Raw genomic sequence first — 23,855 nt, 5'->3', positions numbered from 1 at the left:
GGCTGTGGGTCAGTATCCATGAGAAACCATCTCCTTCCTCACTTGGATTCAGAGCACAGATCAGCCAAATGGATGAGCCAAAGGTTTGAAGTTGGCCAGGTTGATTGGTTAACTCCACTGAAACGGAGGTAAAGATCAATTCCCTAGAAATCAGAAGCCCTGGGCTCTAACCCTGAAGTTAACCTGTCCTATTAGACTTGACCATTGGGAAGACCTTTAATTCTCTGAGCCTCTGTTTCCTAACCTATAAAACAAAAGTTTGGACTTGATGACATCACTTCAGCTTTCAGGGCCTGTGATTCTGAGAGTTTGAGATCATGAAAGGCTTTATGGACAGTAGAAAGAGATTGGTTGGGGCCACCATTATCCTATTGTAGAATTTGGGCAAATTGTTCAACTTTTTCTAGTCTCGGTTTCCTCATCTTTCAGCTATGTTGTGAAAACTGAGTACAGTCCTGTAGGGGAACCACTTTATTAAGGGTACTCAGCAATTCCAAGCTCAGGGGCTGAAGCAGTGACCTCCATCTAGGAGAGGGCAGGGAGTATCAGGATCAACCTGTGGAGTGTATTCAAAATAGTCATGGACCCCCTACACCCCAGCCCTCAGCAGGTGGGCCAGTGTGGGCAATAGGTTTCTTCTTTTTTTCAAACTATTAGATCAGCAATGATTGCCTACAGCCCTGACTTGAGAAGAATGATAAGGATGTGCATGGACTTCATTAGAAAGTTAGGGGTTGATTAGCACTGTCCGTGATGGATACAGGATTAGTGACAGGTAGCTGTGGCTGTTTGCAATCCCAGGTTTAAATGTGCACAAGCCTGGCAGAATTGTTTTTCAGTTCCATTACTTTTTCTTTCATTATCCCTTTTCTCCTTGTTAAGTCCCTGTCCTCTCCTTAGGTAGCTTTGAGTTTCTTTAATTTTAATCTTTAACCCAGAGAGAAGACAGGCTGGTAGAGAAGTGTGGCAAAGGCTGACTTCCCACTGTGGTTTCTGTGGCAGATTGCCCGCAGAGATGATCTCTAGGTTCCCTCTTCCCATCAGGACAGGAGTCGGTTTTCTCAACCCTGAAACCAGGGCTGGCCTTGTGACTTGGTATGACCCATAGAATGCAGCCAGTCCAATGCTCTGGGCCTTCTGGGCCTGGACCTAAAAAGCCACATAGATTCTTCTTGCACTCAGAGGGGAATCCAGCTGACCATGTAAAGAGGTCTAGGTGTTCTGTGTGGACAGAAAAGACCACCTGGAGAAAAATCTAGATTTCAGACATTTGAGTGATTCCAGTCGGCATCACAGGGAGAGTGAGGTCCACTCACCCTAACAGTCCTCAGACATTCAATCCGTTCCAGCTAAGGACCAGACGAGGCCATCTTGAATCTTCCAGGCCCTGCTGAGACCACATGGCGCCAGTCAGAAGCTGTTCCAGTGGCCCCTGCTCAGATCCCCAGCCCACAGAATCATGCCCAATAAAATGCTTATTTTTCTAAAGCACTAAATTTAGGGAAGAAAAATACACACAAAAAACAGGGTTAGGATGAGTTAATTACCTTCCCCAAGCTCACAAAAAGAGTGAAGAGCAGAGCTGAGATTAGAATACAATCCCAGGTTCTCCCAAATTGATAATAAAATTCTTATTCCTTCTCTTCATACTCCATTCTAGTTGCATATAGAACTTGAATTTCTAGATTTTATTTACAGACATATAGACTTCAAAGCACAGTCACGTTTAGTTAGTACCACACAATTCAGCACACAATTATATACCAACTCTTCCTCTGCTCCCTAATTACTTGACCAGACATATTTCAATTGATAATTTCTCAGAAGTCAGTAAAAGGAAACATGCTTCCTGAAAGAAGTAGACAGTATATTCATTAACTTTATTATAAGTGGGCCTTACTGTTCACAATAGAGCCCATCTTTTAAAGTTTTGTGTAAACAACACTTGTGTAAGTCAAATCCTATCTGAACCAAACAGAAGTCTCCACTGTAAGAAAATCAGCAGTGAACTTTTATAGAGCTTAAATCATTTTTAAGATTATGAATCACTTCAGAGTCATTTTCTATCCCGGAAGCTGATATTTTTATGTTATATTTTCTTAAAATTTGGCAAACTTTAAAAGATGAAATTCTATGCAGGGCGTAGAATAGTTCTTGACCCAAATTAAGTGGGGGGAGGGAGGGGGGGGAGCTAACCATTACATGCATGCTATGGGTTGAACTGTGTTCCCTTCATAATGTTGAAATCAGAATCCCCAATACTTAAGAATGTGACCTTATTTGGAAACAGGGTCTTTGCAGATGTTATCAAATTAAGATGTCATTAGTGTGAGCCCTAATCCAATGTGCCTGATGGCCTTATAAGAAGAGGAAAATGCCGTGTGATGACAGAGACAGAGTTTGGAGTGCTGAAGCCAAGGAACGCCGAGGATCACAGCCATGACCAGGAACAGGAAAAAGACAAGGAAGGTTCTCCCCCGAGTGTCAGAGGGAGCATGGCTCTGCTGACACCTTGATTTTGTACTTCCGGCCTCCAGAACTGTGAGAGAACAGATTTCTGTTGTTTTCAGCCTCCCAGTTTATTGTAATTTGTTATAGGGCTCTTAAAAAAATGAGCAGAAGGAAATATATTATTGACTGTAGTCCTTGTTTGGTGAAATTATGGATGTTATTTTTTTTGTGTGCGCTTCTCTGAAGTTTCCAAATTTCCTCCATGAACATGTCTTAAGGCTTTAAGGGCCTGAGAAATAGCACCCAAGTTGAGAATATTCAAAGAATTAAAGCAGATGAAGAATAAAATATCATTCTTATAATTGGTAAACACAGGGTTGCTCAAAAATCAGATTTCATCCTTTCTTAAGGCTGAGTAGCATTCCTCAGTGAGACTTCTCCTTTTGCCCAATTCTGATTCTTTTGTCTCCCTCCCAAAGTATTGATCTTATCTCAGAGCACCCCAATAAACTTTCTGCTCTCAAATCACCTTCTCAAAGTCCATTTCCCAAGGAACCTAACCTACAGCACACATATGCCTTAGGTTGGTTCAAAGCAAAACATCTACCAACTTGTTTTAAGTCATGAAAGTATTTCCAAGGGCACTGTTTTGAAACAGAAAACTCACCTTGGCTTGCAATTTTGAGGTATATGTTAGCTCGATAGTTACAAAACAGTGTGCATGCTATGATTGCAATTAAAAACATATTTATAAGTACATACATTTCATAATAATAAAGACTTGAGGACATAGTCAATGAACTAATACTTTGCATGTAACGACTTGCTTTCAGGCATTAAGTTCAACATTACATAAAAAATATGAAAATGGCAATTAACTGCAAGTGATGGAATTAGAAGTGGTTATATTTTCTTCTTCCTCTTATTAGCACATTTTCCAAATTTTATTTTATTAATCCTCATCCAAAAATATTTTTCCATTGATTTTTAGAGAGAGTAGAAGGTGGGAGGGAGGAGGAGAGACAGAGGGAGAGAGAAATATCAATGTGAGATAGACACATTGATTGGTTGCCTCCTGCATACTCCCCAACCAAGGCCAAGGATGGAGCCTGCAACCCAGGTATGTGACTTTGACGTGAATCAAACCCAGGACCTTTCAGTTTGGGGGTTGACGCTCTATCCACTGAGCCAAACAGGCTAGGGCTGTTCTGTGATTCTATACAAAGTTATAAAAATTATTTTATCAATAAATAGATGTTTATTTTACCAAGTATTTCAAAAAACATTTGCTAAAATATTTATATAACATGTAACCTCGAATTTTTCTCTCCACTCTGCAAAGTCCGAGGCATTCAAGAATAAGATATATCAGTTAAACAGAAGTTTAAAGAGCAAGTTGTGAATTTCAAGATTTGGGATATGCAGAATTGTTATTTAATTCTTTTGTACTGGGAAAAAAAAAGATAGCTTGAGTATTTTATGAATCATTTTCATTTTGAAACTGAGAAAAGGGAACTCTGATGTACTTCTCACTGGCCTCAGATAGATTACACAACAAAAGGAACTTAAAAATTTCCCTGAATTGAGTCTGACAAAATCACCATACACATCAAGAAATGCAGAGCCTAGACTTGAGAGTTTGGGACCAAATGCTGATGTTTTATTTACGCCCATCTAGAATCTGTCATCCAAAAATTACATCCATTACTTTTTCTTTGCCACCTGTTTATTTAGAATTCATTCTTAATTGACTATATTTGGTCTTCAGTCTGGAGAGAAAAAGTCAACATATCGTCACTCTCAGGCTAAAAGGACAAATTATAGGCCAAATATTTTATAATATCATTCCTCCCCCCAAAACATATTTGTTTGGCTTTTTACTATATTGGCTCAAATAAATGTATTTAACTACCTCTCTCTGGCAAACACTTCTAACTGAACTCAAACAAGGGTACTTGAAAGTTAATGAAAATGTGGGCATTTTAATGTAAACTTCTCCAGTTGCTAATAAATTTCTGCCAAGCCAAGATAAAGTGTGAGATGTAAAGATAAATTGACACCTTCCAAATTATGAGTCTGGCCATTGTGGTTCCATGCCAAATCACATCCAGAGTGGCACTGTCTGACCTAATTGAACATGGTGTAACTAAGGAGATGGGTCGTGAGAAGCCAAGAGAGTTAACCCCTTTCAACAGTGTTTTCGACTTTCTCTGATCTTGGAACAAACAAAATCACAGCAAAGACTTCCGGGAAAATAGTGAATGTTCATCACTTTCAAAGAAATCATAGAGTAGTCAGTAGAAAATTGCTTAAGTTGGGCGGCCCTTATTAGGGAAGGTGGGAATTAGTACCATGAATTGCTGGAAGCTAACTGGGTCTCGGATAGCATGTGGTGGGGAAGGGGAAGCACTGGGCACTTTGGTCTCTTGGATTGTGGTCAAAACCAAGGTCACCTCCCTTGGTCCTAAATGGCTTTCTACATTGTGTTCTCTTTTATGGGGTTTCCTAGATTCCTCGGTCTATCCTGCAAGCTGTTGCTACACTAATCTCCCTAAAACAGCATTGCTTTCCACACATGGGTGATTTATAGACTCTATGGTTTAAGGAAGAGAGAGAGAGAGAGAGAGAGAGAGAGAGAGAGAGAGAGAGAGAGAGATCAGAATACAGCCAAGAGATTGTGTATATATGCATCCTATTGGTCTGTTTCTCTGGTGAATCCTGACTAATATGACTAATACAATTGATATGATTCATGACAAGTCTCTGACATTTAACAGGTGCTCAATATATATTAGCACCATTCTCTCTTCCCTAGAGGCCACTTCATTCTACAGGTAAGAAGGTGTTGGCCCAAGAGATGTTGTCCCAGGACTTGTCCACTATCCCAATGAAACCTTGAAAAGTTCTGAGAAGATAAACCAGACAATTGCATTTGAGCATCACAATTTAAGAGATCATTTTGTTTTCTACAACTAGTCTTTAAAGGGACTTCAGAGTTCATCTGATCTAAAAATCACAAGGTATTGGCTTGAGGGCCACATACTGGTATGTCATGATGTCATGTTTTCTTAATTTAAGATTTGAGAAAAGTCACATAAGTCTGTATTTCTAGCTTCTCTTGAGGAGTTGCAAGATCAGATGACCTCAAGCCTACACACCTGCCTGGCAACATTGGGCTGGAGGTGAGGGGTCACTGCCACCACAGACAGGACACAGGTCATCAGGCCACTTTCCTCTTTTGTGTCACCCATGAACTCCTGTAGACATCTGAGTCTGCGCTTCTCTGTGTCACCCCGCTCCTTTAGTTTATAAAAGAAGGAAGAGATGCAGAGAGCCTAGTGTGCTTGCACAAGGTTGTGCAACTGGGATGAGCAGAGGAGGGTCTCAAACCAGGTTTCTTGCCTCACAGGCAACTTAGAATATGCTCTATGCCAAATGGCACAAATACTTTCATTGATAAATTAAGTGATTCCAGTGGGTCTTTTTCCCCCAATAAGCTTATTTATTTCAGAAGTCAGATCTCATTCAGCGTCACAAATGAATGAGAGTGCATTAAGATTATTGTGATTATAAGCACAATTCTGGGGTCAGACAAAACCAGCTCTGACATGACCTTGGGCAAGCTTCTCATTGCTTTGATAACAAGTGTACATGTCACAGTGCACAGGCGAGGATTAAGTAAAATAGCTCATCATGTGAAGTGCTCAGAACAGTGTCTGGAATATGTCAAGCATTCAACAAAGGTTGTTGAATTATGATGTCGGAGGAATTAAAATAAATATAGCAAAATAGCAATGTAGCTAATGATTTTGCGCCTGCAAATATGTATGAGTTCATAGCAATCCCACCAATTCGAAGCCAACACCATGGTGTTTTTCTCACGGTCTCCCATTTTGTATACGTGTTCTATGTACTCATTTGGTCTAACCTACAAAACATGAAAAATGTTAATACCTACTGCTAATTAAAGTTCAAGATTTATTTGTGATGGTTTTCACCCTTAATGTTGCACAGTGGGTATTATGTTCAAATAAGACTTGAATTAACTCCCTGTGTCTGGATGATTGAGTTATCAATATGACATATGGTTGGGTTAATTTTCTGGTGTTTGTATTGATTTTAGAATCTGCTTAATTTCAATCTTTCTGAGTTAGTTTTGTTTTTTAATCTGTTATACTCAAGTTTCAAACCATAAGCACTATGTATTATAATTAAGTACTGAAAATAGCAGAGGGCCTGTCTTCTAAAACAGCAGTTCTCAACCTGTGGGTCGCGACCCCTTTGGGGGTCGAATGACCCTTTCACAGGGGTCGCCTAAGACCAACGGAAAACACATATATAATTACATATTGTTTTTGTGATTAATCACTATGCTTTAATTATGTTCAATTTGTAACAATGAAAATACATCCTGCATATCAGATATTTACATTATGATTCATAACAGTAGCAAAATTACAATTATGAAGTAGCAATGAAAATAATTTTATGGTTGGGGGTCACCACAACATGAGGAGCTACATGTATTAAAGGGTCGCGACATTAGGAAGGTTGAGAACCACTGTTCTAAAATCTTAGAGACGAAGAAGAAGGAGACCATTATTATAAACTGTGTCTTGGAGGTGGGGACCAGGAACTAACAAAGTTCCTGCCCTCTTACAGCTTGCATTCCAGTAAGGGAGACAGAAAATAAATAAGTGGATACTGAAATTCTGTGTTCCACTGCGCTAAGTGCAACGAGAGGTAGCTGAGTAGACTGAGGAGTGGTGTTTGTACAGCCAGACTCCATCAACATTCACTCTGGAACATTGGTCAAGCAACACACTTTTCTGTCCCTCATCTATGAAATGCAAATAAAAATAATGCCTACCTCATATGGATTTTTTCGAGAAGTAAGCAATATATTTTTAAAATACTCAGGATCGTATCTAGCACACAGGAAGTACCATGAAAGTTTTAAACTAATTAATAGGAGAAAATTAATGCAGAGAAGGGGCAGAAGGCTGTAAGAAGAATGGAGGGGTACAACATATATGGGGTGGTCAAGGAGGGCTTCACAGAAGAGGAGTAGTGGAGATGACTGACTCTTGCTTAGTATTTATTATTTTCTTGTTCTTCTTGTTAAATAAACAGAATTCATCAACTCCCATTTTAAACTAGAAACCTGGTTTCCCGTCCACAGAATACATTCTCAGCTCTACAGTGGGGTATGGCCAATGGGATATGAGTGTGCATGATTCATGCAATTTCCTGTTATTCTTAAAGACAGAGACACTGCCACAATTTTCCTTCCCTTTGCTAAACAACAGCCTAGAGATGCTACACTGTCTGTACTGTCAAATCCACTCTGGGGATGAGAAGAATGGGCTACTGTACGTGTGTCAGTACCTGCCTCCCTCTGCTGGCAGTTCTTATATTTGTTTACATACTGGCTAGTCTTTGCTAGGTAGTGTTCTGGTATTTTACTGACCTTGAATATTTGCTATAGGTTTCCTTTACATACTCAGTCTTTATAAGGGCATTTTAAGTAGAGCCAGGTTTATGAAATTCTATTTTTGCCTCAAATTACAAGATGATAATTGAAAAAACTCATGTCATTGTCATCATCATCACCACCACATCAATAATTCACCTTTGTCCCATGCTTTTCCTAACATTTTCCCCCTGCATTTTCTCATTGGATCTCACATCATCTCAGTGAGGTAAGTAAAATGTCATTCCCATTTTATGCAAGAGAAAACTGAGGCTCAGAAAGGTGATGTGACTTGCTCACTGTAGGACTCAGGTAGAATGTTTTGCCATGAATCCTATCTTTTTTGCCACTTAGGAATATGCTCCATGTGACTAAGAACCTTGGATAACATGAAAAACAAGCTAGAGACCACCGTGACACTTTATATCCTAGGTAATGTTTTTCTAACCTTCCCTAATAATAAGGACTAATGCCTTCTCACCCCACACTAGTCCCTGCACTGAACACAGTAAGTACACCAGGCCATTTAGTACCCCAACATCTCTAGGATGTAGCTGTCATTACCAACCCCATTTTACACGTGTGTTCTCTGAGCACTAGACAGGAAATGACTTGCCTATAGTCCCTGGAAACTTCAGCATATGCCAGAGCTGCGATTTGAACCTAATTCTAGAGTACACACCATTTTCTACCCCCACTTCCACACAGCTTCCTCTTTCTGCCTGGACATCTGGGCCTACATCCACCATGACCTCTACAAAGCATGACTCGGCACTTCTCTCTTTCTTCCCTTCAAGCAGGGTGTTATACAATCTCCTTCCATAAGTAAGTCTTCAACTTTTAGAACTTCAAATCCAGGTGAACATGACCTTTGGAAGCTTGCATTGACCCATACGACTTTGTTTTTAGTGCCTACACTGTGTTCTGGCATGGAAGTGTTATAGCTGTCAGGTTGGCAGGTATGTGGGTAGGTACTGTCTTCTCTTTACAGGTGAGAATTCTGAAGCTCACATAACTTCTGGATGGGAAAATTTCCCTTGACTAAGCATCAGAAGACTCTTGTATCCTTAAATTTTATGTCCTCAAAGACTCTTAAAGCACCCAAGTTCCAAAGCTGCTGAATACAAAAGATATAGATAAACACACTTTATCTGGTTCTGAATTTTCATATTCAAGTTCACGTTTCTGATTCAAAACATACAGGTGTGTACACAATGTTGTGACATCTCATGAACTTAATGTCTTACTTGAGTTAAATTAAAAGGAAACATCATGTTAACTTACATTTCAAACACTTTATAATAATCTATGCAATTTCCATCTAATTCTACCAACCCTTTTTCTTTCCATACACAATTTATTCAGATAAAATGTATTTCCATCACATGTTGTTAAAACTACACATTGACCTTTCTCTTCAATTCAAAGATCAGACTCTATCCAGGAAAAGGACCAACTAATATTGGTGATTGAATGAACAATCGGTAAGTCATAGTGAGGCTGAAGCAGCCAGCAAAGCCAAGTCCAGAGGAGGGAGCTGAGATGCAGAGGCAAGAATGAAACAGGGTGTCATGGAAACACATGCCTGGGGTGAAGGATAAAACAATGAAGAAAACAGGTCAAGTCTACCCAGCATGGAACTGAGATTCTGGGTGACCGTGACTCAGGATGGGGAAGGGACAAAGAAGTCTCTATGACCAGTCAGATTTGCCATCCACAAGCTCTGGCTTCATCTTGAGGTCTCAGGCTGCTACTGGAGTTGCATTATTGTTCAGCAAAGGGAAGGGAAAGGGGAAAATCAGGGTAGTATCTCTGTCTTTAAAAATAACCAGGCGAACTCACATCCCATTGGCCAGACCCGACTATAGAGCTGAGAATGTATTCTGTGGGCTGGAAACCAGGTTTCTAGTTTATAATGGGGACTTGATGATTACTGTTTATTTAACAAGAAGAACAAGAAAATAATAAATACTAAGCAAGAACCGGTCATCTCCACCACTCCTGTTTGTGAGGGCTTAAGCTTCGTGATGTGAAAGAGCGACATCGAGTGAGGAAAATCTTGGCTCTTAAGCTACTGCCAACCACTCAGCACCCACCCTCTAGAGCTCCCAGGAGAGAGATTCCGCTTCTTCACTTGCCAAGAGAAGAGGTTGAGTTACTGCTCTGTAGCAATAACGTTCTATAATTCTTTCATGATTCTGTAATAAATTATTACAGAAATGTCTATTTTGTTCATTAACAAGAGAGTATTTGACATGTTAATTGTCATGGATGACACTTAAAAAACAACACATTTTTAAAGCAATCCAGTCTGACAGCACTGACCCAATGACTCCTCTCATGTTCTAGAAGCTGAAAGCAGGAAGGACACCCATGGCCACTTCCTCCTGCCTCACTGGTCCAAGCAATCTGTGCTTGGAGAAGCTCTGAGTTCTATGGGCCAAAGTCATTAATGCTGAGCAACCAAGAGTGATCTGAGACTTAGTGGCTCCAAAGGGGCCTCTCTTCCTCCAGCAGTCACCTTGGATCTGATTATTCTGCCACTTCAGGGAAATTCTCTGGAAGGCAACTCCGTGGAAACTGAACTGATTATTAAGTAGTATTCACAAAGGGAGATTTGTTCTTGTAACGAAGACTTGGGTTAGCTACCCCATTCCTTCTCAGTCTCACTGTTCCTCAATGTTCTTTCAGTGCACTGATTACACTGGAGTGAAGTGGTACTTCCAACACATTGTGTCTTCTGATTTCATTCTACTAAGGGATATGCACACCTTTACTGTCACCAGAGTGGTGGGCCCTGGTCATCAAGCAGGGCTTGGATCGGCAATGCCAGGGGAAGTTGTTGAACTCATAGTGGCTACAGAATGACAATTACAAACATTAAATCCTTAGATTTGGTGGCAAGGGGTGGGGTGAGGGGCATCACCTCTTAATACCATTGTCAATGCTAATCTTGAGATGGGAGCCAGCTCTTAAAGATTTCAGGAGGATACCTTATTCAGTCCCATCAGGTGGGCAAGTTCTAACCACCCAAGACTATTCAAGCCTTGTGTGAGAGTGTGTCTGACCCTGCTGATTGTCAAGAGGGCAAAACCTTCCCATCTCCATTACTCCCAGGGCCTCAGCTTCTAAACAAGTAGGCTAGTCAAGGAATTTCCTCAGGAATAAAAACAGGTTTCAACATTTTTTTTTAATTAAAACACTAAGTTTAACAGAGCTCTTTCTAATATCAAATGCAATTCTAAGATTTATACTTCTAGCATCTTGCTCAAATGCTCAAGACAATCCAGAGGTCAGCACTGTCATCACCCCCATTTCACAGGTAGAAAAACTGAGCTCTGAACTCTGTTCTAAGCACTTTCCATGTTCCAGGTCCTGTGTGGCAGGTGCATCTGTGCAGCCATGAACCTGAGGCTGGTGAGTCTGAGGCAGGGGCCATACTTCATGTCCCATCACCATGAACCATCTACTCTGGTTACTGCTATTCCCAGAAGTAGCAGTGGCCACATCTCAGTGGCAAAGTGACAGCCGAGTGTCCTCAGGAAAAGAACGACTTCTCTGCCTGACCAGCCTGTGGGGTAATTTTGAGTGTTCTTCTTGACTAAGAGGCTTCCAAACTGTTATTGCCCTCCTGGAGAACCTGGAAGCTCCTGATAGTCTTTGGGAAATGTTATTTCCAGACAGAGTCATATTCTGTCCAACATATAAACAACATAAAAGCATCATATGAAAATTAAAATAACATAAAAATTTCATTCTAATTTTATATAATAATTAATCTTTTCTTGAATGTTAAGAAATCAAAATAAAAACTATGCCAATAACAAGCTGTTTTAAGACTTTGGGGGGAAAGGCTTCCATCTCTGGTATGACATGATGACAGAAGATCCTCCAAATCCTCAGCTTTCCATCAGAGTGTCTCCTGAGTCACACACAGACATGTACACCACAAGGGCTCAAAGATTGTAAAGCACCATGCCGATGGTTCATATTATAGAACTGCAAGACGAATGGTCAGGATTTTTCACACACTGAAGAAACTTGATAGGCCTGTGACAAGAAAGCAAAAAAAGATATCTAGAGGCAAAACAATACATCTACCATTCAATTCATCAAGGAAAGAAGTCCCTTTGTTAGCCACAAAGGTATGTGTTAATCACTTAGCATCCACACAAGTTCCTCTCCTCTAGCAACAACATGGAGAAAGCTCATGTTCAGGAGTGAGTGACTTAAAGTGGGGCCCAGTTTAGTTTCATTTCACTTGTTAAATCATAAAAATAAATACTGAGAAGGGATGTTTGATGATGATATGTGGAGGTGAAAATGAATGTTTGGCTCTGGCATGGCACAGACAAGGGCCATGAATGTCAGCTGATGATCAAGAAACAGCAAAAGCAGCAACCTGTTTTCTTCAGAAGGTCACTAGCTGGGGACACCTAAGGGCTAGGCTGGGGATGGAGAGAGAAGGAAGAGATATCACCATCGGTCACCATCCCAGATTACCATCAAGGCCTGAGGGAAGATGCCATAGATGGCAAGATGGCTATTTCTTCTTCAAGAACAAATCAATTACCTGTAGTCATCCTGGCAGGTAAATGAAATATTCCTCTTGCTTAAAATAAATTTCAAATCATTTATGATAGGACTCGAGCATGAGTGACTGGGAAAGAAAGAAGAAAATGTTAAAATAACAAGATCTTGCAAACATCTCCTGAGTCATTTTCTTCTGGGTAGCAGGCCTTGCACAAAGCTCTGGGATAAAGAGGTGAAGCAGAGGTAAACTCTGAGAGTTCACAGGTCAGCAGGGGAGCCTAAGGTGCAAACTAGGTAGAAACCTATTATGGAGATAAAATTGAGAGGTTGTTGGGATGGGCTGAATGTAGAATAAGGCCCCATTCATTTCCTGAGCCAGTCTTTCCTCAATGCATTCTTGAGACTGTGGATTGTTTTGCTGATTGATTCCTAAAGTAAACCTGAGACTATATGTGTACAAAGTAGTAACATATACCTGTGAACTCCTCCAATGTCATGCATCACCCAGGCTTGTAGTCTAGAAACTTTCCCTGGATGCAAATTATGGATTTCCACACGTCCAAAAGTGCTAAGATAGAAGAGACAAAGAACATTGTTGACCCCAAACTGAATACTTCTGGCACCCCTAGCCCCTGTGAAAAGCCAGCAGGTAGGGTGCCACTGGTTATAACCCACCCTCTGGGACTGATGCCACCTTTACTCTTTCAGCATGACCCCCAGTGGATAATATTATCAAAATGAGATTCCGTATCTGGACATTGATGTTGATTCTTTAAGTACTTGCTTTCCCAAGACTGGACCTTAAACCAACACAATGACATCACCTGGGAGCTAGTTAAAATGGCAGAATCTCAGTCCACCACCCCTTGCTGGACCAGAATCTGCAGTTGGGCAATCCCCAGGCAATCCAAATGCTCAGGTAAGTTGGAGCACAGCTTTGAAAGACACTGGCACCCTAGTTGATTTGGCTTAGAGAATAGAGTGTTGGCCTGCAGACTGAAGGGTCCTGTATTTGATTCCAGTCAAGGGCACATGCCCAGGTTGCATGCAAAAGGCAGCTGATCAATGATTCTCTCTCATCATTGATGTTTCTATCTCTCTTCTCCCTCTCCCTTCCTCTCTGAAATAAATAAAAATACATTAAAAAAGAAAGAAAGAAAGACCCTGATGTCCTGCTCTTACACCACTTCTAAACCCCTCCCCATTAGTTTCTGACACCTGCCACTCCCATTGAAAGTACTTAGGTCCCTTATACCAGATTATAAAATTTTGGAATGTTAGCACTTTCATCCAAAAGCCCGCAAGGTTGAGGTCAAAAGCAGAAGACAAAAGTACAATCTTCTTCATAGAATTAAATATTAAAATAGGAGAGAAGGGAACTTAATTTGGGGCCCCTGGAGTGGTCCCTCCTCTCAATCCAGCCTTATCCCAAGAAAGATTGGAGAACAAAGACTGAAAAGGTAATCCAAGTGGTGAAAACTGTAAGTATGGAAGGCAGCAGAGGAGAAAGGCATTGGCATGTCAATGGTCTGAATTAAATGAGAGAATAATGGCTGATACTCATTGTGCACCTTCTCTCTGTCAGCACAGAGCTCATCATTTTTCACACACTGTCTCCGTTCATCTTCCTAGCACCACCACCTCTGCAGGTACACACTACAGGGGCTCAAAGATGTTAAGTGCCTGCATAATATCCCCTATGTAATACGTGATGGCCTCTTGGAGTCCCGCCTTTAACTGAAGTGCTGACGACAAGGAGACAGTGAAGGGCAAGAGCACAGCACAGCTCCTGATGTTCCCAATAGTTGTGGTGCTGGACTGGTACTGGACATGTTCCTGGAGGAAACAGGGGTAAGGACAGATTTTCGTGGCTGGTGAGGATTCAAATAGGCAGAAGGACTGAGGGGGCAGGTCAGGTGGGGGAACAGCGTGCACAAAGGCAGGAAATGGGCAGCATGGAGTGTAATGGAGGAGAGAGCTGAGAACATTCCATCAGACTTCAAAAAGCCAAGAGGAGGAGCTGCACACAGCTCAAGGACAAAAATAATTTTTATTTAGAAAGAAAAATCTCTCCATAGAATACAAAATTTTTACCTTTTTGGGGGGGGGCCCAAAACTTCAGGACTAACCTTAAACTGGAAAAGTATATTTTTCTATAGACAAACTATCTAATAGGAGGCTGTGCTAACCCTTGCAAATAGAATGCAAAGAAATAAGTACCTGCTTTTTCCCCCATCACCATTTATCCTCCCTACACCCTCTCCCAGCTCCCATCACCCTCCTCCCCAGTACCTGTTTTCATCAAAGGTGTTACTGATGGACCCATTGAGCACCACCTGCACCACACCACAGGCATTTTCTGCAAACTTAAAGAGAAAAAGAAAACTCACAATTCCTCAGCATGTAAACGTAATCAGCAAGCCCCAGCAGTTGCACCCAAAACAGTTCTCAGCGCTGGTGTTTAAGCGGGGGGAAGGTACCCTGTATGGCTCCAGCTCAGCATTCCCAGGTCTATGTACTTTCAACCCAATGACTGGAGGCTTATGCTACACGGAAGAGTTCTGGAAGCAGTTGCTCTCATCTGTGTTTGCACAATGAAGTTCAACACCATTGTTACTAAATATGTAGGTGGCTCAGAGGTTCAGCTGAGTAAGAGGAACATCGCTGGAGGAGGAAGAGAAAAGTGCTTTCTTGGTGCCATAAACTGTAGACATTGTGCATTTCACTTAGGGAGCAGGGTGGCTGATCCTGGGGTAAGGGGAATGGGGACACCAAGAAAGGCTACACTGAGGCCCGCACAGGCACAAAGAGAAATGCAGAATGTATGAATGAATGAAGGAATATTATTAAGCAAAGAGTTTTGTTTCCTCATGCAACATTCAGCTGGACTCCTTGCTAGGAACTGGAGGAAACAATATGAACAAAACAAAGCAATCTATGTGTTTCCTCCAGGAAGCCCATCCCCTGGGACTGGCTCATGGTGAGGATGAGCTTCCTGTAGGCTTGGCCACTGCTACTGAGAGCTCTTTGAGAGCTGCGAGCCTGGCTGTCTGCTTGCTGCTCAGCCCGGGAGCCTCGGAGCACTGTGGAAATATGAGGGAGGAAAAGAAGAAGGGAGAAGTCCAAACATGTAGGAGTGGGGTGGAAGGAGTCAATGGGGGCGGGGGGGGTGAGGGGGAGAGAGACATCTGTAATACTTTCAACAATAAAGATAATATTTTTTTAAAAGTCCAAACACTCTGTGATGGAGATTAGGAAAGAAATAGAAAAAACAAAAACAAAAACAAAATAACATAGGGTGACAAAAGCTGAAGGATGAATAGGGTTTCCCCTGGCAAACACTGAGGCAGCTGCGAACAGAAAGGCCGAGGGACTTGGGAGAACAGTGGTGTTTTGGGGGCGACTTCAGTGGATTTTGAAGTTGGATAGATAAGTTCCTTTGTGGAAGGCTTTGCCAAGAAATCTGGCCTTTCATCTACTGGTAATAAAATACCACGAAGCAATTTGAAATGGAACTGTGAAAACCCATTGTGGCTTCCATCTTTCTGTTGGGGGTGATGAGCAGAAGACAGAGGCCCAATTAATGTCAATCACAAGTGCTAACTCGACTGAGTGCTCACAGGGTTGATGCCAAACACTGGCCTGCAATGCTATGCAATCCTCAGAGCCCTGGAAGGAAGTGTTGAGCCCATTTACCCTAAGGTTACTTGGAAGCGAGAAAGTGGAATGGGGATTCAAACCCAAGAAGCACTGCCTCTTTTGTCAGAAAAAGAAAGGATCTACTCTAATAAAAGAAGGCTATGTACCTACATCTGTGAGCAAGCATTTGGCCAAGATAAAGGCGCAGTCCCAGGGTAGCTCACAATGGTAGGGTGCGCCTCGATCCCCTTCACCGCTCTGCTCCTAGCTCCAAGGGCACTATGGGGAACACAAGCAGGTGTTTGCCACATACAACATGTGACTTGACTTTAAAAGTTTTTAGCAGCAGCACTACCCCAAAACATGTCATAGAATGATAAAATAGACACTTTTCTCAGGAAAAGCAAGAAATCCCCCCCCCCACACACACACAGAAAAACAACAAAACCTATACAATGCCTCTGATTTTTCACAGCACACAGTAGTTACTCAACAAATATGCATTAAAGGAATGCATTCTTAGTGAAAAGGATAGTAGCATCTTGTTTAAACATTGCAGTAACCCTATGGGGCAGGCATCAGTTTTATCTCCATTTCATAAATGAGGACTCTGAAGGTCAAACAGATGGTTAAAAGATCTGTGCATGTTGACGTGGCCTCCTGACTTCAAATCCCAGGTTATCTCCTTGTCTCTACCAGGGTTTACCTGCATCTCCTTACTAGCCCATTGGCCTTGGATGAGACCCTAACCTCTGAGTCTCCATTTCCTCACCTGTAACCTTCCCTCAGTACCTACTGTGGGGACTAAATGGGATGACATAGGCAAGGCAGCTGGCTCAGGACTTGTCATAAATATGCAATTAACAAGTGTGAGTTTCCACTGTCCCAACTCCTCGGTGTCTGAATTTAATTTTGGAGAATTGTAGGTAGTGTAGTTGTACTTTCTCCCTCTTTTTCTTTCCCTCACTTCTTCCTTCTTTTCTTTCCCATTTTTTCCTAGTCTGCTTGCACGCAAAGGAGTGACTTATAAGAAAAAGAAATAGCCACAAAGGTAGCTTAGGGTGAAGTCAGAAATGGGGAGAAAGTGGCAGGGAAGACGGTGAGTATTTCCCAGCCGGATTCTGGATCTGGAGTTAGACAATTTGCGATTAACTCACAGACCTGCCACTGCCTGTGGACATGTAGCAGGTTGCTTTCTTGCCCACAGCACTATTTGCTCATCTGTAAAATGGTGTGATACTCATGGTACCTACTTCAGAGGGTACTTGTGAGGATGAAAGGTTGTAATCCATGTGAAGCCCAGGACTGTGCCTGGCACACAGGAAGTTCTGAAGGTGCCAATTGCTAAGACTGGTCCAGGAATCTAGGATTGGCCAAGACCTGGGCCAGAGGATTAAACCAAGCAGGACATTCCTGGCAGCCAAAGCCAAAGAAAAAATGGGTAAGACCAGGGGTTCTCCTACTAGAGCCCATGCCCCCCCCCCCCATGCATATCCTAAAATTGTGTGTGAAAAATCTTCTAGAAGGTACTCAGGGACATTTTCCTCAGGAAAGAATCCCAAACTTCTGTTCCTAAAAAGATGTGTGATCCAAAGAGAATCCAAATGAACCACTGGCTAGATGGCCTCTCCATTCCGTCGTCTCCCAGTGGTCTCCCAAATTCTCGAAGTTCATGCCTGGTACTCACCCTTTTGGACACCGTGTCCCAGAACACAGACGTGGGGTTGTTTATGCAGTCTTTCCTCCGGTGCGGGCAGGACTGATAGTTCATTTCTAAAAGACATAGTTTGTAGACAATAATTAAAGTGGAAAGTCACAGGTGTAATTAAACTCCGTTCTTCCCTGGCTGTTCGGTCAAAGAAGAGCCATTATCCAATGGCATTGCTGCCAAGATGGAGGATGGAGGATGGAGAATGGACACATCTCGACCCAATTTAACTAAGTGCCCCTGACTCCCATCCAAGTCCTTACCTTACCCTCCAAACCCCAGACAGGAACACAGTGACCAGCTTTGAGTCATCGTTCTGGGAAATTGAGAAAGCTCATCTGACAGAGACAAGCCCCCAACATCGTCCCAGAGTGCAGGGGGAATCGGACATAAGGCTGGGCCTCAGCCGTTCTCCCCAACCACTCCTCTGCTTCCTGCCAGCGCTCTTCTGTCCACAGCTTTCCTCTCCTCCTCCCCAGACCCACACCTTAGGGTCAGATGGCCTCAGAGTCTTTCTACACTCTCACCATCGAGGCAGGCTCAAGCTATCCAGCCAGTGTGGCTCAGTGGTTGAGCATCTACCCATGAACTAAGAGGTCACTTGCTCAATTCCTGGACAGGGAACATGCCTGGATTGTGGGCTCAATGCCCAGTAGGAGGCGTGCAGAAGGCAGCCAACTGATGATTCTCTCTCAACAATGTTTCTATCTATCTCTCTAAAAATCAATAAAAACATATTTTTTAAAACAAAGACAAGCTCAAGCCTCTATGAGGTACAATAGACTCAGAGCATGAACACAGTTTCTATGTCACTTCTCCCGAGGATATCTGCCTTCGTACACAACATTTTCTAGTTATTTTTGACATATAATTGACAAGTATGATAGTAAGATTTTAAAGTGTACAGTGCAGTGATTTGATATACATAAGTACATTGTGAAAAGATTTCCCCACTTGGAGTTAACTAACACACCCATCAGCCCACACATTTGTCTATGCGAGTATCTCTGTGAGAGAACAGGTAGGTTCTTCTCTCAGAAAATTTCAGTTATGCTTCTACAGTATTATACACAATCATCGCCATGCTGTACACTAGGTCTTGATCTTCCTCATCTCATAAGTGGAAGTTTGCACCGTTTTACCAGCCTGTCCATATTTCCCCACCCCCTGCCCCTGGCAACCACTTTTCTATTCTGTTTTTATGAATTCAATTTTTTTTAATTCCACATATAAACAACACCATGCAGTATTTGACTTTCTCTGACTGGCTTATTTCATGTAGCAGAATGCCCTCCAGACTCATCCATGCTGTTGAAAATGACTATTCTAAGGTTGAATAAAGTTTCACTATATATATATATATATATATATACACACACATGCCGCATTTTCTTTACCTGTTCATTCTCCAGCACAAGCACTGGAGCATTAAGTCCTGGGGATAGAGATGAATTAGACAGAAGCCCTGTCGCCAGAGACCCCCTGGATCCAGCATAATCGAATAAATCAGAGAAAGATCCACTGGGGTTGGGGGTGGTGTGCAGCACCATTAGGAAAGGTTGATGCTGAACTTGATTTTGAAGGATGAGTAAGAGTCCTCAGACAGATGAGAGAGAAGAAGGTGCTCCATGCAGAGAGTTTGTGCAAAGACCCGGGGGTGTGAAACCGCCTCGTGGGTTAGGCTCGCACCACCAGAGCAGGAGGGATGGGGACGGGAACTTGGAAGATGAGATATCTGAAAGAGAGAGGCAGGCCATGCTGAGGAATTTGGGCCTTATCCCTGAGGCAAAAGATCGCTATTTAGGCTGTAGAGTAGAGACGGAAAGAATCCTTGGTAGCCATGGAGGCTGATCGTGGAGGCTGACTGAGGAGTGGGCAGTGAGGCTGTTAGAACAGTCCCAGCAAAAACTGTGTTAAAGCGCTGGGCTCAGGGAGTGTGATGGGGGTAGAAAAGAAAGAATGACCACGTGAGTTGGTCTAAAGAACACTATTTCAGCCCAGCCTTGGAGATTCAGTGGTTGAGCATTGACCTATGAACCAGGAGGTCACAGTTCAATTCCCCGTCAGGGCACATTTCCAGGTTATAATCTTGGTCCCCAGTTGGGGGTGTGCAGGAAGCAGGCAATCAATGATTCTCTCTCATCATTGATGTTTTTTTTTCTCTCTCTCTCTCTCTCTGAAATCAATAAAAAAAAATGTTTTTTAAAAAGACTATTTTACATCAGGCTGAGTTGTTATTGGGGGGTTAGATGGCATCAGGGTGGGTACCTGGGGCCCATCCTCCACACTGACCTTTCAGGGCCCCCAGCAGAACTCAGGGCTCCTTCACCCTGCCATCCCTGGATGATCCCAATGACCCCCATCCTCACCAGAGGAGCCTGCATCTCCACACCAGTCGAGGCCGTCAGCAATGTAGCCCATCAGTGTGTCCTCCAGCGTGAACATATCCTGCCGCACCCTGGTGTACTGGTGAGCTAGCTGATTTGATTTGCTCCAAAAGACATTCTAAGGAAGAAAAAACACACATTATTTTTAAAATATGTTTTTATTGATTTTTTTAAGAGAGAGAGGGAGAGAGATAGAGAGATAGAAACATCAATCGGAGAGAATCATCCATCAGTGCCTCCTGCATGCCCCTATTGGGATAGAGCCCACAAACCAGGCATGTGTCCTGACTGGGAATCCAACTGGGGACCTCTTGGTTCAGGGGGTTGATACTCAACCACTGAGCAACACCAGCCAGGCATCACAAACTGCTCCTGAGATCAATTTAGTAAGCAAAAAGAAAACCTAGTCCACATCTTTTTAAATGGAAGACAAACAGAGAAAATATCAGTGAAATACTTCTAGCCAGGCTATGTGATGTTCAGTGCATCGCTGCTTTCCCTGTGTGTGTGTGTGTGTGTGTGTGTGTGTGTGTGTGTGTGTGTGTGTGTGTTCTAGGCCACAGTGTGAAACGAGCTTATCATTCTGGGTTGCAGTAAAAAAAAAGTCTTAAAGCCATTGATAAAAATCTTATACTGAACATAGACTCGGACCACATCTGGAGGAGACATTATGAAGTTACAAGATTCCTAAATTTGTCTGCAAAACAATTTTGTCTATGCATTGTTTTGGGATAAAAGTGTTCTTTGTTTCTCAAAGAGCTCAGTATTCCCCTGTATCCTTTCCCAATTCTCTCTTATGAAGAAGAAGAAGAAGAAGAAGAAGAAGAAGAAGAAGAAGAAGAAGAAGAAGAGGAGGAGGAGGAGGAGGAGGAGGAGGAGGAGGAGGAGGAGGAGGAGGAGGAGGAGGAGGAGGAGGAGGGCAAATACAGGGAGGGTTTTTTCAGGATCTCTTATAAGGGACAAACAATCAAATTTCAGAATGCTCTTCAGCTCCATGAATCTATTCACTCAAACTCGGAGGCTGTGGAGAGTGTGGTTTGAAGCCCAGCATCACTGCTGATTCGCTGTCTGACCTGGGACACCCACAGCCTCCCAAAGCCTCACTTTCCCCATCTGTACAATGGTAACAAAAATAATTGTAAGAAGCTCTCAGATGCTGAAGGATTAAATGAGACAATGCAAATAAAGTGCTCTGTCCCATGCCTGGTGCAGTCCCTCCTTCAACAGTGTCACCCAGGTGTCTGTGTACCAGGCACCTCTTTTGGGTGAGGTCTCCTGCTCCAGGAATTCCAGCTCTACCCCTGGGAGGAGGAGAGGCTGTCATCCAGCTTAAGGGCTTCACAAAGATGACTGGGGGCAGGTTGAATTTTCACCGCCAATGCTGACTTCAGAAAAGATTCACTCAAAGTATTAAAACCCAGGCTCCAAATCTCATGCCATTTCAACTGGTCACCTACCCCCAAGGATTCACTTTCTCAAAAAGCTCTTTGAGAAACAAAGAACACTTTTCTCCCAGAACAATGCATGGACAAAATTGTTTTGGCGAAATAGAGGGGGGGGGGGTAGCACCAGATCTGCTTGTTTCACAAGACAGCAAGTGCAAAAGTGGCAGTTGTTGTCTTGTTGTTGCTGTTTTGTTTTAGTTGTTGTTCTTATCACCAGAGGTCAGGGAGAGTTTTGTAATTAGCTAAAGTTGGGTTCTTTTTGTTTGGTTTGGATTGGGTTTCCTGTTGGGGTCTTTGTTGTTGTTGTTTTGTTTGTGTGTTTGTTTGTTTGTTTTGCCTGATTTTTAACCAAGTGTCCTTTCCTCTTTGGGTGATCCCATTTCTCTCTTACCTCCCTTCCCCCAATGCCCGAAATCCTACTCACATCCTATTCTCCCATGAGCCCCACAAACGCCATCCCTACCAACCACACCTACATTCTTTTCTTTTCTTTTTTTAAAAATATATTTTATTGACTTTTTTACAGAGCGGAAGAGAAAGGGATAGAGAGTTAGAAACATCAATGAGAGAGAAACATCGATCAGCTGCCTCTTGCACACCTCCTACTGGGGATGTGCCCGCAACCAAGATACATGCCCTTGGCCGGAATCGAACCTGGGACCTTTCAGTCTGCAGGCTGATGCTCTATCCACTGAGCCAAACCAGTTAGGGCCCCACCTGCATTTTTATGTCCAGATTTCCCTCCTCCCTCATCCTGGTCAATCTTTGGTCCTGTGACCTCTTCCCTCTGGCTTTCAGCCTCAGTTCTAAAACCAAGAACTTGACCTAGTTACCGTGTGGCAGGGTGTGGTTTGATTGGTCAGCTTCAGCAGCAGCTGGTAGTCTTGCTCTGAACTGTTACAAGGATCCTTGGAAAGGAATGCATTCATGAATGCCTTCCCTATCTGTCCGCAGTCTTTATGTCTGTGAGATAAAACATGGAAAATAGAGTGAAGCATGAATAATTAGATTTCGAACATACTTTTGGAGCATAGTTACCCCATCCCCCCCACCCCCCCAACCCCACGAATATCTCATGTAGGAGGCATCTACTGAATGCCACGTAGTTCCTATAAAGGGTCTCGTCTAAGCTGTACAACATTTTTGTGGGTGAGCATGACCATTCCTGCCCCACAAAGTCCCTGCCTTCATGAAGCTCACTCTCAGGTAAGAGAGGCAGACAGTACACATACAAGCAAATAAGCTAACGAAGTAAGTACAGATGATTATTAATATGCAGAAAATCAGCAGGGATGGATGACAGCAGAAGATAGAAGTGATGACCACTCTAGGAAGGCTGGTCAGGAGCAGTCTCCCTGAGAGATCATGTAAGCTGAGGCTAAAGGATGGGGAAAAGTGCATTCCAGCCCAAGGGTCCTGCATGAGCAAAGGTCCTGAGGCAGAAAAACCTTGCTGATTTTGAGGAACTGAGAGATCAACAGCATCACTGCAGTGTAAAGAAACAAGGGAAGGTGTGATATGGTGCGAAATCAAGTCAAAAAAATAATTGAGAGGCAGATGATTTGGGCCTTTGGGACCAAAGAAAAAATTTCAAATTGTACTTTAATTACCATGGGAAGTCATTGGATGGTTTTAAGCATGAAAGTGGCCTCATTTGATTTTTGTTCTGAAAAATCACTCTGGAAAACTGAGTGGGCCCCACAGGAGAAAATGATCTGAAATAGAAATTTTCACTCCAGGTCCCCTTTAAACAGCCCCTGGTGGTGGGAAAGCATCGCCTTCCAAGGCAGGCTATTCAATTTCTCCAGCCTCAGTTTCTTCATCTATAAAAGGGGATAATAACACGTTTACTTTCTGCCTCATGAATTTGACTATAGTAGGTACCTCAGATAAGGTATTTTTCTTTTCGTGTCTGGCTTTTCTTTTCACTGGGCATACTGTCCTCAGGGTTCTTCCATGTTGTGCATGTGCTAGGATTTCCTGCCTTTTTAAGGTCGAGTAACATTCCATTGTACGTGCATACTGCAGTGGTTTATCCATTCATCCGTCATGACACTTAGTTGCTTCTTCCACCCACTCTTTTATTCCACAAACTAGCGGCCCATTGCAGGAAGATTCCTGCAAGAATAGGGCTTCCTGTAGCTGGAGCGAAGCAGAGAAGGGAGCAAAACCCGCCGAGGTGGGCTTCCCTCCCACCTCCGCTGCCAGCTTGTTTCCCT

The 23,855-nt window shown here is 42.7% G+C and overlaps 1 protein-coding gene across 3 annotated transcripts in view; it reads right to left on the bottom strand.

Annotated features, from left to right (window-relative positions):
- Positions 1-6,928: 6,928 nt before the first annotated feature.
- Positions 6,929-23,855, bottom strand: part of CD38 (CD38 molecule) — a 32,232-nt gene continuing 15,305 nt past the window's right edge. For all 3 annotated transcript variants that reach the window (XM_036329275.1, XM_036329296.1, XM_036329285.1), the window contains 7 exons: positions 22,470-22,599; positions 20,174-20,309; positions 17,784-17,869; positions 14,750-14,823; positions 12,933-13,025; positions 12,498-12,584; positions 6,929-11,974 (listed from right to left, as the gene is read on the bottom strand). In XM_036329275.1, coding sequence (XP_036185168.1) covers positions 11,911-11,974; positions 12,498-12,584; positions 12,933-13,025; positions 14,750-14,823; positions 17,784-17,869; positions 20,174-20,309; positions 22,470-22,599 — 670 coding nt within the window. In that variant the 3' untranslated portion in view covers positions 6,929-11,910. The remainder of the gene's footprint in view (positions 11,975-12,497; positions 12,585-12,932; positions 13,026-14,749; positions 14,824-17,783; positions 17,870-20,173; positions 20,310-22,469; positions 22,600-23,855) is intronic.

Source organism: Myotis myotis, unplaced genomic scaffold, assembly GCF_014108235.1.
Source record: "Myotis myotis isolate mMyoMyo1 unplaced genomic scaffold, mMyoMyo1.p scaffold_m19_p_1, whole genome shotgun sequence".
Classification (NCBI taxonomy): Eukaryota; Metazoa; Chordata; class Mammalia; order Chiroptera; family Vespertilionidae; genus Myotis; species Myotis myotis.
The sequence above is the reverse complement of the archived record's forward strand: the minus strand, read 5'-3'. Positions and strand labels throughout refer to the sequence as shown.